The 15,240-nt window shown below is 43.8% G+C and overlaps 1 protein-coding gene across 3 annotated transcripts in view; it reads right to left on the bottom strand.

The window, feature by feature from the left end:
• The window catches only part of ACADSB (acyl-CoA dehydrogenase short/branched chain), a 38,861-nt gene extending 23,637 nt beyond the window's left edge, over positions 1-15,224 (bottom strand). For all 3 annotated transcript variants that reach the window (XM_081228189.1, XM_081228188.1, XM_081228187.1), the window contains exon 1: positions 15,120-15,224. In XM_081228189.1, coding sequence (XP_081084315.1) covers positions 15,120-15,161 — 42 coding nt within the window. In that variant the 5' untranslated portion in view covers positions 15,162-15,224. The remainder of the gene's footprint in view (positions 1-15,119) is intronic.
• Between the last annotated feature and the right edge of the window lie 16 nt (positions 15,225-15,240).

The following is a 15,240-nucleotide window of genomic DNA, read 5'->3' on the forward strand; positions in this document are numbered from 1 at the left end:
TTTTTTGGTTTTGTCTGAAATACTACTGGCTTTTAATCTGTATTTGTCCAGATATAAGGAAACCTTTCCCTTAAGCTCATTATGATTTACAGCAATTTGGTAAATTATCCATTTGTAAGCAGAATTGAAACATTTACTTTTTCTGTCTGATCCCTCCAGAGACTGTAAACTCTTAGGTTCCCAGCAGCTTTATCAGGGAAATTAGGAAGGCCACCTCCTTACAGGTGCAAAAATCTCAAGGTATTTTGGGAACCTCAGAAAGCGAGGAATTCACCGCAATCTGTAAGGCAAACTCTATGCCCCTGAGTTGGGTGACACCTGGAGACCACCGTGTCAGATCACACAGGTTAAGGGCTCAGCCCCACGACGGCCCACACTCCACATCCCCACACACCAACTGCAAGCCCAGGTTGTCACCTGGGCTTCAGACCCACTAGCTATACATGGGAAGTCCCCAGTCCCCCTCTTTGGGTTCATTTGATGTGCTAAAGCAGCTCTAGAGAGCTTAGAAGAACATATTACTTATGGGATTACTGGTTTGTTATAAAAGGATACTACTCAGGAACAGCCAGATTGTAAGCAGATAGAGTAGGGGGTCCCCAGAGAGAGAGAACCAGGCATGGCTTTCTGGACATGAGAAGCCACTTTTGGCCTAAGCCATTTTGTGATCTAAGCTTGGCCACAATGTTTGCACTAAAACATGTCTCAGTAACTAATGATCTTAAGGAAAGTGAGTGAATGCAGGAAAAAAAGGAAAAGAAGTCAAGAATCCCCAGATCAGTGATAAAATAGTCCCAAGGTCCTCTTCAAGGGATATACATAACAAACTGACACATATCTTTGAGTTCTGCAGGAACTAAGGGCCCCATCCAAGAAGAGGATGATGTTGACCTTTTTTGACCCTTCAGTCAACTAAAGCTTGGACTCTATCAACCTTTGCCCCAATTCTATGCTTAATTCTCCTCTGCTCGAGCCCCCTCATGAATATGCAGGTACCCTTAGCGTAAAACTTCCCCAATTTTGCTGGTGGGAAAGATCTCCTTACTTAGGAGCAAATAATAAATCCTTCCTTCTCCTGATCTTTGGCTTGGTTGTGAGAAATGGAATATTTCCTGCCATGTCAGTAAACAAAGGATGTCAGTCAACAGCGCTTGCAGCCCTCCAAAGTGAGCTGGTGAGCCCTGAGGGAACTCAGGAAAAAAGAATACCTGCCACCTAGCAGCCATCAGACTGCAGCCACTCCCTACGGTGAGCCCTGAGGAAACTCAGGATGTGAAAATACAGGATACTGTTCCCAGCTAGCTGAGGTGCAGAGCAAAGGAATGATTTCAGTGAGCCCAGACTCTTGCGTCTTCCCATACAGTCCACAATTGTGTCTTCTGGCTCGACACCCACCAAGAGGTGAACACAGTTTTTCGGGTAACAGGATAAAGAGATGTATAGGGCAAGATATGGGGACAGGTATCAGAGCTTCCATGCTCTCTTTCCAAGAGAACCACACTCACAGCACCTCAATGTACTCACCAACTGGGAAACTCAGAACCCTGTCCTTTTGGATTTCTATGGGGGGTTTCACGTGACCCCTGATTCAACCTCTAACCCCTCTTCCCTCCCAGGAGGTTGAGTGGGACTGAAAGTTCCAACTCTCCAAGCCTGTGGTTCATTCCCCTGGCAACCAGCCCCCATTCTTGGGTGTTTCCCAAGTCACCTCATTAACATAAACTCAGGAGTGGTTGAAAGGAGCTTGTTTTGAATAACAAGACACCCATTTAACCTTTATGGCTCTGAAGTGATTTCAGGTGCTCCCATTGCTCTTGTTACCTAAGAAACCCCAAAGCTTTGGGAGCTGTGAGCCAGGAACTTGGAGAAAGACCAAAACATACATTTATTGTTACAGAGAAAAACCACAGGTCCAAAATGGCATCACTTGTGCTAAAGTGCATGATATCAAACCTAGATTTAATACGTGACCTAACTGCAGTTTTGACCTTCCCCGGAAGTATATAATCCAGAAAATTTGGAATTTTCTGGTCAGTACCAATGGGACTGTCTGTCACTTGGACCCTCTCCATCCTCCTCACCAAGAGGAAGCAGCAGCAATGTACCTGATAAAAGAAAAAAAACACCTGGGCGCACGCCTTCTCCCAGATGTCCTGACCCCAAATAGCCCTTTCTTTTCTTTTGCCCAAGCCTCCTGTTTATATAAAATCCTTCCATTTTGAACAGCTCTTAAGAATGACCTTCTGTTTACTAGATGGGATGCCACCCAATGCATAACCATTGAATAAAGCCAGTTAGATCTTCAAATTTACTTGGTTGAATTTTGTTTTTTAACATTATTATAAATCACAACATCAGAACTTGTAATACAGTGAGATTCATTTGCCGCAGCCTGAATTCCATCTTCCCTCTACACGCTGGTTCGATTTTATTTTTATATATAAAATAACATTCACATTTGTGGTGTATGGTTTCATGGGTTTTGACAAATTCAGAGTTGTGTATCCAAACACAATTCCTCACAGAATAGTTAGTTCCATCACTCCCCAAATTCCCTCATGTTGCCCATTTTGTAATCAACTCCTTCCCCTCTTTCATTGGAGGTACAATCAAAACTCTAACCAAGAATGTGTCCAATTATTACCTTTTCCGAGCCTGCATCCAGAAGACAGACACAGACACACACACGCTCACAGCTTTATAGTCACCAACCTCAACCTGGTCTCTTTCTCATTCTCTGACATGATTATCTCAGAGCACTCAAAGCTTCACCCCTCACTGGCAGCTTATAACCTCTTCTACTGGAGAAAATAAATGCCAACAAATGGGAACCGCCTCAACGTTTCACCACCAACCCCATACGTTGTCCCGCACCTGCACCTATTTTTTCTCCTCTTCTCTGGATCCCACCCCTGCAACCTCTGCAGGATGCTCAGCCATACTTTTGTCTTCCATGTTTTTTCCAGTTCTCCCTGCTCTAATGCTGACCCTGTGAGCCATCCTTGAGCCTGGTATCTGCCTCCGGGGACCAGCCTCTCCCTTCCTTCCTTCACAGCCACATTGCTGAAGAGCTGCTCTACTAGCTGTCTCTACTTCACTCCTCAGCCCACCCCAACATGGCTCTGCCCCCCACCAATCGGCAGGATCTCCTCCCTTCAAGATCAAACATCTCCATGCTTTTCGGAGTTCAGTTTAGTCACTGCAGCTGACTCAGTTCAGCTGAGCGCCCCCTCCTTTCAGATGCTCCGCCTCTCCGACTCCCAGGACACTCAGCTCTCCTCATTCTCTTCCCATTCGTTCCCGCCCCACGTTCCTCAGCCCGCTCTAGCTTCTCCCCTGCCCCCCATTGGACCCGGAAGTGTTGGAGAAGTTTGACAAAGACTCTCCTTAACCAAAGGAGTCGAGCTTCTCTTTCTGACTAGGTCCCAACCTTGGGCTGAGTTCAAGTGCCCCTCTATCCAGTTTTAGTAAGAGTCCTGCTGGGACACATGAATGAAAATCCCCTATCCTCGGTATCTCATCACTTTGGTCCACCTTTGGCAAGATCCTGTAGAGCGTGGGTCTAGCAAGAATCCCCCTTATTTCTGTTTTCTCTTTTAATTTTCCACCCACTGACCCCCACCCTGCTTCTTGGCTATAAATATCCACTTGTCCTTGTATTTGGAGTTGAGCTTGATCTCACATCCCTACTGCAAAACCCCAATGCAGGAGTCCCTTCCTGAATAAAGTCTTCTTTACCATCTTTTACAAGGGTCATGAACTAGTTTGTTGTTGTTGTTGTTGTTTTTTAAACAAGCTGTTGTAGTGGGTGGAAGGGAATGAACGGACCCTTATACTTTATGGGTTAGTGTAAAAACTGATGTAATCACTGTCCTAAGCGATAGTAAAGATAAAGACATACATGCCCTAAGGCCCAGCAATTCCATTTGAATTCATATGCACAATTATAAACATGCAAAGAATGAAATGGCATCTGAAATGGTGAAAAATTAAGAATCTAATTAACTATCAACAAAGGAATGCATATGTCGTGGTATATTGATTTAACAGTATATTTTACAGCAGTTAAAGTGAACTAGGGAGCTACATATATCAACATGGGTAAGTCTTGAAAATATATTAAGCACAAAAAGTAATTTGCAAAAGGATTTATTCCGGGAGACAGCGTTTATGCACACTTTAAAAACACACCAAATGTTAGTATATATTCTCATTGATACACACAGATGCAGTCTAAAAACATAAACAGGAAGCATACACATCAGCCTCAGGAGTGTCGTTATGTTGTGATTTCTCTTGTGTTAGGATTCCCACTCACCTTGTGTGAAACTCACAGGAGTTGAGGTATGTTCAGTAAGTCAAGATGGAGTCATGGCAGAAAATGTGGAGTCCCAGCGTCTTAGTGTGATAAATTAAGAGTGTTAAGGAATTTGTCTGGTAAAGCCTGAGGAAAGACATCACTGAAACAGAAGGAGCAACTGCTGGAGACAAGACCCCTTGGGCACCGTGACCATTACACCTACTGGCCGACTCCTTAGAAAGAACACTGAGATGACTTGAAGGCTCTTGGTTGGAGGACCCGACTCCTCGCTGCTGGGCTGTTGCAGATGGACGCTGCCAGAAGGCCCTGCTGGAGCAGAAGGCGACTTTGCCTCCATGCTTGTCTCCACACCCGTTGCTGGACCAGGACTGCCACTCATGCTGAGACACCTCCTTTCCGGACTTCTCCTGGGAGGGCTTGTTATCCCCTTGTCTAGTTTCCCTACTTTGACCAACCAGTGTTGTGTGCTAATTGTGTGCAATAAACTGAGTGAGATCAGCTACCTTTTGTCTGATCTCCGGTCCTGTGATCCAAAACTGGCCTCACTGTTGGGCCCCGGTTATAAGTTACTTCTGTGGAGAGGGTGGAAGTGCAGGGTTTATGTCAGAATTGTTTTATTTCTTTATTAGAAATATTTAATAATAAAAATTTTGATGTTAAGATGTTTTAAAATGAATAAATACCTCAACCACGTATTCTTTGGGCTTTCAAAGTAGGCTTGTTTTTAAAAATGCTAGATGTAGGTCTTAAATAATATGTTCAGGGCTTCCCTGGTGGCTCAGTGGTTGAGAGTCTGCCTGCTAATGCAGGGGACACAGGTTCAAGCCCTGGTCTGGGAGGATCCCACGTGCCGCGGAGCAACTAGGCCCGTGAGCCACAACTACTGAGCCTGCGCGTCTGGAGCCTGTGCTCCGCAACAAGAGAGGCCGCGATAAGTGAGAGGCCCACGCACCGTGATGAAGAGTGACCCCCACTTGCCAGAACTAGAGAAAGCCCTCGCACAGAAATGAAGACCCAACACAGCAAAAATTAATTAATTAATTAATAAACTCCTACCCCCAACATTTTCTAAAAAAAATAATAATAATATGTTCAGCATCACACTACAGAACAATTTTATGGACTTCTTAAGAACCTAACTGCAAAATATAGTTATACACAATTAAACTAAAGAAACTAGTTTATCCTGGGAACTTTTACCAATGACTCTATTAGTGTCTTTGAAACAAGTCCCCCTGAGATTTAAATCAGGGGATGCCACTCTTGGCTACATACCCAGATCACCTGGGGGAGCTTAGAGTAAAAGATTTCAGCCCCACCAATTCGGGCTCTGATCTAACAGACTCAGGATGAAGCCTGGGCTTCTGCATTTCTAAAATGCTCCCTGAGGTGTGTGAGTGGAAAAAAAAAAAATGTTGCCTGCCAAATCAGTAAACAAAGGATGTTGCAGCCATCAAGCCATCACATTACAGCCACTCCATTGGTGAGCCCTGAGGAAACTCAGGAGGAGAGAGCACAGGATACTGGCTCCAGATAGCTGAGGTGCACATCAAAGGAATGATTTCAGTGTGCCCAAAACTCTTGCATCTTCCCATACACAGAAAAGTGCTAAATTCATTAACTTGAGACGTCTGTTTTTTTGCAGTACGCGGGCCTCCCACTGTCGTGGCCCCTCCCACTGCGGAGCACAGGCTCCGGACGCGCAGGCTCAGCGGCCATGGTTCATGGGCCCAGCCGCTCCGCGGCATGTGGGATCTTCCCGGACCGGGGCACGAACCCGTGTCCCCTGCATTGGCAGGCAGACTCTCAACCACTGCGCCACCAAGGAAGCCCTGGACTTTTCTTTTAATTATCAGCAATCTTTTGATGTTCCTACCACCTGGTCTTTGTTGCAAAAACCCCTATATATCTTGGCCCCTCCCTTACCTCTTTTTTGAGCAGTCCCTCAGTGATGAGAGGCTGTCTCCCCAGCTTGAAGTCCTCAGAATGTCCGCGGAATAAAACAGAATTCTCATCTTTTAGGCTGTGCATTTTTTCAGTTGACAGGTGACTCTCACATGTAGCATGAGCTGGAATCTGTGTTTACATGCTTGACTCATGCCAACCCCTTATAACTTTCAAAAGCCAAATTATTCGCTTGCTGAACAAGTTAAATGATCCATGACTGCACCTTCCCTGCTCCCCCTCCACCATGCCCCCAGCTGTCTTACTTAAAACTTTTTGGTTTGAACAGGTAACTATGTTCAAAAAAGCTGTTGCCCTATTTCCCATCCAGCCCACTTTCAACATCCTCCATAGGGGATAGGGGAGATTCTTATGTATCCTTCTGGTATTCTTCATATACAAACATAAGCAAGTAAAAATATAGTTGCTTATTTTCCTCCTGGTCCTTCTAAGAGAGCATACTATATACCATATTCTGGCCCATTCATTCATTCATTCATTCATTCATTTCCCCATGTAGCAATATATTCTGGAGATGTTTCTAACATGTAACAATTCCCTTTGTTATTATAAGTAATGCTGTAACAAGGGAGCTCTTTGCTGTGAATGTCAATCTGTATATTGACTGTGGACTTGGTTACACAAACCTACAAGTGATAAAATACCATAGAACTATATGTACACATTTCTTGGGAAGAAAACTTCTCTACTGCCTTAGGTTCTAATGGTAGAGGTTGGGTGTGGGGGCGGGTAGGAAATGACTGACAATAAATGGATTTATAGGAGAAAAGACAAAGTTTCTTTATATCTACAGATGTACTTTCAGGAGGCTTTGTTTAAATTTAGATAATGTTTCTTTCTTGTGGCTGCTGAATGGTCAAATGTTTTAGGTTTAGAGTAATTTTCATACCACTTTGTTGGGCTATCCTTTCCTTGGCATTACAATTATATCAATTTCCTGGTTTCAATAATTGTACTATTGAGATACAACCATGGGAGAATCTGAGTGATGGACGGGGGGACCTCTCTCTACTATTTGTATTTATGCAACTTCCTATGCATCTAATTACATATTGCAAAGTAAAAAGTTTCTTAAAAAATGCTGCAATGAATAACTTTTGATGTACATTATTTCACATCTGTAGCACAAGCACGAAGAGGAAAATCTGTCAATGTTAAAAATAAATTCAAAATACTGACAAATTTTCTCTAATTGTCCTCCATAGCAGTTAAACCATTCTCACGCCCACTAACAAATATTTAATGGTGCCTGTTTCCCTAGAATCTTGCCAAAACAGCTTGTAGGCCAATTTTTTGATTTCTGCATCCATCTCATAGGTAAAAAAACATTGTATCACAAAGTGTTCTTATAGCTGTCTTTCATTTATGAGTTTGCACCCCTTTTCATACATTTAAGAACCATGTCTAATTCTGTTTTTGTTTATTCATGTCCTGTGCTCATTTTCCTATTCAGTTTTTCTTTTTTTTCCTATTGATTTCTAGGAGCTCAATATAAATTAAGGAAGTTAGCTCTTTGGTGACAGGTGTGAGCAGAACACAAAGAGCTTCCCTCATCATCCAGTTATATGAGGGTAAAGTCGCAACCCACTGCAGTCTCCCACCAACAGTGTACCCTAAACGTAATTCAGACTTTTTTTAAAACCTGCAGGCTCAATGAAGCACTCTGTGCTTTCTACAAAAGGGTCCCTAGATGGATATATTATCTCAGGAAGAATTTCAATGACCCCAGATTCTTCCTGTGCATAAAAAAAAAAGCACTAAAATCATTAACTTGAGATATTTGTTCCTTGTGATTAGTATTAGTCTTTTATCAAGATGTATGCTTGACTGCATGTCTTTCCCAGCCGAAATCTTCCTATATATGCTGGCTCCTCCCCTACCTTTTTGTAGCAGTTTGTGTTGAGCTACTTACTGGGAGGCTGTCTCCCAGGTTTAGTCCTCAGTTTGAGTCCCTGAACTCACAACTCTCATGTTGTGCATTTTTCTTTAAGTTGACAGAGGAGCTGCAAATTTTTTTCTACCGCTTCGTCATCTGTCTTTTGATTTTGCGTATAGTTTTTTTGTTTTGTCATGCAAAAGGTTTTGATGTTTATGTTGTCAAAAGTATCAACCTTTCTTTGATTGACGGCTTTAAATTAGGATGACCTTCCTTACTCTAATAAAGGGATTTACCCATGTTTATTTTTAGAATTTTATGCATTCTATTTTTACATTTAATCTGAGTTTTTATGTAGGCTAAAGATAACAGATGCATGAACAAAATTTTTCTTCTAAGTCCTTTTTGACTTAAGAAGTCCAAAAAGCTCATATGATGATTCCAGAGCTAGATAATTAGAGTGCTCACTCTTGGTAAGCACATTTTGATGGTATTTTTAATGTCCTCTTGCAATGAAGCAACTTTACAGATCAAGGAAAGGTAAAATACTATTACGTTATAATTAAATGTGAAATGTTAAAAAAACAAAGACAACAGGCCCCAAATGGAATCACTTGCGCTAAGCCCACATCACCAAACCAGACTTAATACCTAAATTAATTAGTCTCAACTCCTCCCAGGAGTGGAATCTTAGACCAGTCAATCTGGAATTACCTGGTCAGCACTAGTGAGGTCATCTGCTTGACAGACCCTGCTGTCCCCTAAAGGAAGGTGACTTTGCCGCAATCTTCTCTCTGCTAGCAACTTCCTAGTCCCACCCCCTCCTGCCTATAAGTCTTTTATTTTGTATAGCTCTTTCGAGCTTCCTTTTGTTTACTAGATGGAATGCTACCCAATTCATGAACTGCTGAACAAAGCCAATAAAATCTTTAAAATTTATTCAGCTGAATTTTGTTGTTTTAACAGTAAGATACTCAAAGAAGGATCTTTTACCTCAAATAACCATTCTCCAAGTTGCTGGAAACTAAAGAATATTTTAAAATTAAATTAACAGTGAGATATAATTACACACCTATCAGAATGGCTAAAATAAAAAAATTACTGACAATACCAACTGCCAGCAAGGATGAGGAGAAACTGGATCTCTCCTACACTGCTGACAGGAATGTAAAATGGTAGGGGGTCATGTTGGAAAACAGTTTCGTGGTTTCCTATAAAAATGCAGTTATCATATGACCCAGTAATTGTACTCTTGGGTATTATCCTAGAGAAACGAAAGCTTAAGTTCAAATAAAAACCTGCACACAAATGTTCATGGCAGCTTTATTCACAATAGTCAAAAACTGGAAACAATCTGGATGTCTTTCAACAGGTGAATGGTTAAGCAACCATGGCATGTCCCTATCATGGTATGAGGACCCACATGGAACCTCAGATTCCAATAAAGATTATTCCAAGCCGAAGACATTTGAGATTCAACAGATGCAGAAAAAAGTCTTCTTATCTGACTGCGGGCTTTCTCTCTAGTTGCAGGGAGCGGGGGCTACTCCTCATTGCGGTGTGAGGGCTTCTCATTGTGGTGGTTTCTCTTGTTGCAGAGCACAGGCTCTAGGCACGCAGGCTTTGGTAGCTGTGGCGCGTGGGCTCCAGAGCGCAGGCTCAGTAGTTGTGGCGCACGGGCTTAGTTGCTCCGTGGCACGTGGGATCTTCCTGGACCAGGGCTCGAACCCAAGTCCCCTGCGTTGGCAGACGGATTCTTAAACACTGCGCCATCAGGGAAGTCCCCACACTGATCGTTTTGAATTAAAGATACTTAAGAAATAGCAGTGCAAGAAAGCTACTGACCTCCTCTGTCCCCCCTGAAAACAGGAAATAATCTCCCCTGTGAAAGGCACTCTCCCTGTACCAGGAGGGTAGAAGGCATCCTCATCACCAGAGACAGGGAATTGAGGGCAGAGAAGGCTGTATAAACAAAGCTTGTTACTTCTTCACTAACTAGCTACCCCCAGCCCAAACCTCTTTTTCTTGTCAATTCTTCACAAATGTACCGTTTCCTTGTCTAAAGAGCATAAACGCTGCAGGTTTTGGTCACTTTTTTGAGTCTCATATTTTTTATGAGCTCCTTTAGGTACAAAATGTGTTTTTCTCCTGTTAATCTGTCATGCCAATTTAATTATTAGACCAGCTAAAGAACCTAGAAGGGAAAAGGGGAAGTTTTCCTCCCCTATACTTATTAATGCTGTTTTATCCTCCAGGGTTTATATGTTCTTTTGTTCAGTAAATGATGCAACGCTTTTTTCCCTATGCCCTAATAGTTCAAGGACTCCCAGTCTTCTACTAAGCAAAACTTTACTGAATTCTGACTAAACCTGGGATGTCCATTTTAAGATCTGACTTAAGTACTGCATACCTGACTTTAGATTTTAAAATTTGATCCTGGGACTTCCCTGGTGGTGCAGTGGTTAAGAATCCGCCTGCCAATGCAGGGAACACGGGTTCAAGCCCTGGTCCAGGAAGATCCCATAAGACGCGGAGCAACTAAGCCTGTGCACCACAACTACTGAGCCTGCGCTCTAGAGCCCACGAGCCACAACTACTGAGGCTGCGCTCTAGAGCCCACGAGCCACAACTACTGAGCCTGCGCTGTAGAGCCTGCAAGCCACAACTACTGAAGCCTGCGTGCCTAGATCCCGTGCTCCACAACGAGAAGCCACCGCAATAAGATTGTGCACCGCAACCAAGAGTAGCCCCCGCTCGCTGAAACTAGAGAAAGCCCGTGTTCAGCAACGAAGACCCAACACAGCCCCCCCCCGCCCCCCGCCCCCAAAAGGTTGATCGTTTCTGTTTTCATATGCCCGAGCCAAAACTTTGGCACCAGAATCTCTCTAGTCCCTGCTTGCTTTCTCCCGAAACAGTAGCTTCTGTTCTCAGGTGTTCTCGAAAACTCCTAAACAGGTGACCTTTCCCTTCCATTAGCCTCAGGCTCCTCATCCCAGCACCAGTAGTTCCTAACAATATCACCACCTTCTAGAAGAGCAGACTGCCTCAGGAGTGGGCTAAATAAACCAAGACAGGGCACAGTGCCAGGAACCAGCATAAAGGAGACCTGTTTGCCTTCCGTGTGACCTTAGCCAAGTCAGCAAGTTCCCTTTCCCAAACTGCCAGTGTACAAAAACGAAACCAGAGACTAACTTCCCTTTATTTCCAGAGGAATCTTAAAAGACAGGATTATTAATGAACTTTTTTTTTTTAATTGTGCAATTAACTTCGGTCCAATACCTTACCAGGTACTGGGAATTTCTTTGACCCACCCTCCTTTTCAGGGAAACCAGGCTGGTAGCAGAAAGAACAGTTAAGATAGAAGTAAGGACACCTGAGTTCCAGACCAGGTGTGGCATATTCCAGTGCCCCAGATGAATACCAAACTGAGTCAAGGGAGCACTAGAACCTCAGGCAGTTCTTCATGGTTCAATGGACCAAGTTCACTCGCTGCCTCAATTTTCAATCCGTATCTCCATAAATTGACCCTGGGTTAGGGGGGCTGTATTTTGAACTTCTCAAAAAAACACTTGCCTCAGCTTTCCTTGGGTTGTTTCCTTTACATGGCACAAACTCTGCTTGTACGTTTGCTCTTAGGACAGGACTGAAATATCCCTCTCCCTCTTTTGCTCCAATTCTGAATAAAGCATGTTTGTCACAAAGCCTCCTCTGATATCCTACATTTATTCTCCTTTTGCTTTGTCTTTCTTCAACATGTACCCAGAATGGTCTGTAATGTACTCCAAAGGCTGACTTGAACCCTCCGGTGCTTCCATTCCCTCAGACGCCCCACCACTCATCTGTGGCTTTGCCTGTCTCCTACTTCTCTAGCTCTTATTTTTCTGCTGGTCTCCGGATCCTCCTCCTGCCCAGCTTCCAAAACTCTCCAGGGGTACATTTTACTGACACTTTTTAAAGTCTAAAAGAGAATTAATTAATTTTCCTTCTGTTCCCCCTAAACTACGTTTCCTCCAGACATCCCAATCTTTGCCCATCACTAAGCCACTCCATTTAGAAAATGTGGAGTTCATCTAATTCTTCCATCTCAAGGTAATTATCAGCTCTTCTCAAGTCTTTATTAATGTATCTTCCTCGCTAACCGTCACTGGTACCGCCCTAGCTGAGGGCCTCATTACACCACAGGTGAACGTTTGAAATGGGTCTAAGTGGTATCTGTGCTTTTGAGTTCCTTCTGCAAGCTACTGACCATTTAGCTTGTAAAACTCTTTGGCAGACAGCACCTCAGAATCTCAACTGCTCCTGTTGGAATCTTGAAGATCAATTCGTATAGTCAACAAACTGGGCACAGGAAATAGGTTGAGAGCTTTTTACCAGGTTGTAAGGAGAATGGTCCGTTCTTCCCACCCTTCTGGAGCACACAATAGTACAGGTCTACACCAGCGGTACTCAATCAGGGGCAATTTTGCCTTTGGTTGTCACAGCTCCGGGGTGCTAAACATCCTACAGTGCACAGGACAGCCTCCCACAATTGAGAATTATTTGGCCTCAAATATCAACAGTGCCAAAATTGAGAAACCCTGGTCTAGCACTTAGGAAAAAAGGAATCAAGACAAATGGAGCCCAAGATAGGGTTAGTATTCGAGGATCCTGAGAGAAAGGAGAGAGAATCTTACAGCTGCCAGAGAAGATGTTTATAGTTAGTCTTCCTGGCACCAGAGAGAAAGAAGGATGGTAAACAAATTATAAAGAAACACTGTCATTTCTGTACTGATGAGTAATAACATTATAAATGATTGTGTTTTAGTAAACAAAAGGTTTGTTATGCGTGACTGTGGGCAACACTGTTTGGGCTACACGCACTGTTATAAGAACAAGTACGGACCTAACCCCTGAACATGACAGGGTCTTGCCAGCTGAATTCATTCCAATCCTCTGCAAACGTATCACATCAGCTATCCTGGCATAATTATTCCTCAAACAAGCAGAGTATACTCCTACCTCTACACCTGTGCTTATACAACCCTTGGCCTGGAATCTTCATTCCTCTGCGGCTTTACCTAAACCTAAGACATCCCTTCTTTTGACGCTCAGTTCAAGCCCCACCTCCTGTAGGCATACCTGTCCAAGCTATTTATTTAGCACTGGCAATATCTCATGCATGGCAATAATAAGCTAACGTTTAATGACAGCTGACTCTATGCTGGGCACTATTTTAAGTGATTCATACCTACATATGAATTAATTTAACCTTCACAACGACCCCATGGTATATGTACTATTATTCTCCCCATTTTACAGATCAAGAAACTAAGACCCAAAAGTGGTTAAGTAAGCTGCCCATGATTATACTAGTAGGAAGTGACAGAGCCAGGGTTCACACCTGAGCAATTAGCCTGCAGAACTCATGCTCTAAACCACTGTGCTATAGGCAACATGCCATCAATCACATTCGCTAACTTATGCAAAAGAGGTCTAAAAGCTAAGCAAGACTGAAAGCCACAATAAAACCAAAAATTCCAAACAACAGGTCTTCGATATCTCTGAGGAAGGGGAGGCAGGAGTGCATGAAGGTGAAATTTAGAAACAGACCAGAGTTAGAACACCAGCTTTAACACTTTCTAGTTGAGTGACCTTGAGCAAGTCACTTACTTAATCTTTTTCAGCGTGAGTCTCTGCATCTGAAAGATTAAACTACTTTTTAGAATGGTTGTGAGAATTAAATGATATGATACAGGTGGGGCACCGAACACATGCCTGCCACACAGTATGTGGTCAATAAATGCTGGCTCTAGAACAAGAGGGACTCAAAATTGTGAAATACGGGGGACTTTCTTTGCTAAACTATTACACAACAGTTATAAAATAGTATTAAAGAGTAATCATAAAAACGTATTTCTTTGCAACAATACACTAATATGATTTTACTAATTTCCTTAATGCCCCAAGCCTGTAAAAGAGTCAAACAACATTAGTTATCTCTAAATTAATTATCTCTAATGAAACAAAAAGAACCTTGCCACTGGGCATCAGACTAAAACAGCAAAGAGCCTTTAACTCATCAAAGAGAAATGCAAATAAATATAAAAAGCAAACAACCAGCAGTGGGAAAATTCCCATAAAGTGTACCGACAAAGGGGAATGTATTCAAATATGCGACAGTTCTGGAAAGCATGCCATAAGATGAAGGGCTGAATGTTCAGTGTAATGAGAACCCGACGCCAAGAGCTGTGCAAGAATTAACAGTTTTTGCAGGTCCGGAGAGCAGAATTAGGTACAACTGGATATTCCCGGGAGGCAGGTTTCAGTTCAAGTTCTAAGAAGTGAGACAGGAAAGGGTTCCCCAGTGCTACGGTGAGCCTAACCATGCAAGATGTAATGTCCCAGCTGTGAGATGAGGGGCAGAGGAAATTGTCTTTCTGGCCGGTAACTCCAACCAAGTCCGAGGTCCCTTCCTATCTTTGGAGCAGGGCGGAGGAATGGAGGACGGGCGAACAATGCACAGAATGAGACTGTGCTCGTATTTCAACAATCTTTTTGGTGAAGGGTTGGGCGGTGAAATGTAATCATTGGGGAAAAGCGACATCAGAGAAATGACATCTCTACCAAATGCCTCCAAAGATTCAAGACTCGGTAGCTTTCAGGACCCAGTGGCCTGCAAAAGATATCTTGCAGCTGTGTCTCTCCGACTCCATGCAAGGTGATTGCTCCGTCAAAGAAGCTTCTAGACCAGCCCCTAGCCCCCTTCTCACCAGCTGCCACTCCCAGCCCTCCTTACAGAAACTGAGGCCGGCTCGGCTAGAGGCCTGGAGAGGGGTCGGGGTAGTGGCCGGCCCGCGGTGAGGGGTCTGAGAGAGACCCGGCGGAGGGAGGGAAGCGCGGGTTCCGTCAGGGGAAGACCCCGCTGCCGGGGCCAAGGTCATCCGGGGCCCCCAAGACGCCCGCTGCGAGCGCACTCACCAGCGCGCCGCCGCGCAGCAGCCGAACTGTGGCTCCCTCCATCTGCGGCCCAGGAAAAGCGCCGTCAAGGATCCCGGGAAGCAGCTCTGGCGCGCCTCCAGGCCGCACACCAATGCCTGGG

This window comes from Mesoplodon bidens (assembly GCF_964165515.1).
Source record: "Mesoplodon bidens genome assembly, chromosome: 1".
In the NCBI taxonomy this organism is placed as follows: Eukaryota; Metazoa; Chordata; class Mammalia; order Artiodactyla; family Ziphiidae; genus Mesoplodon; species Mesoplodon bidens.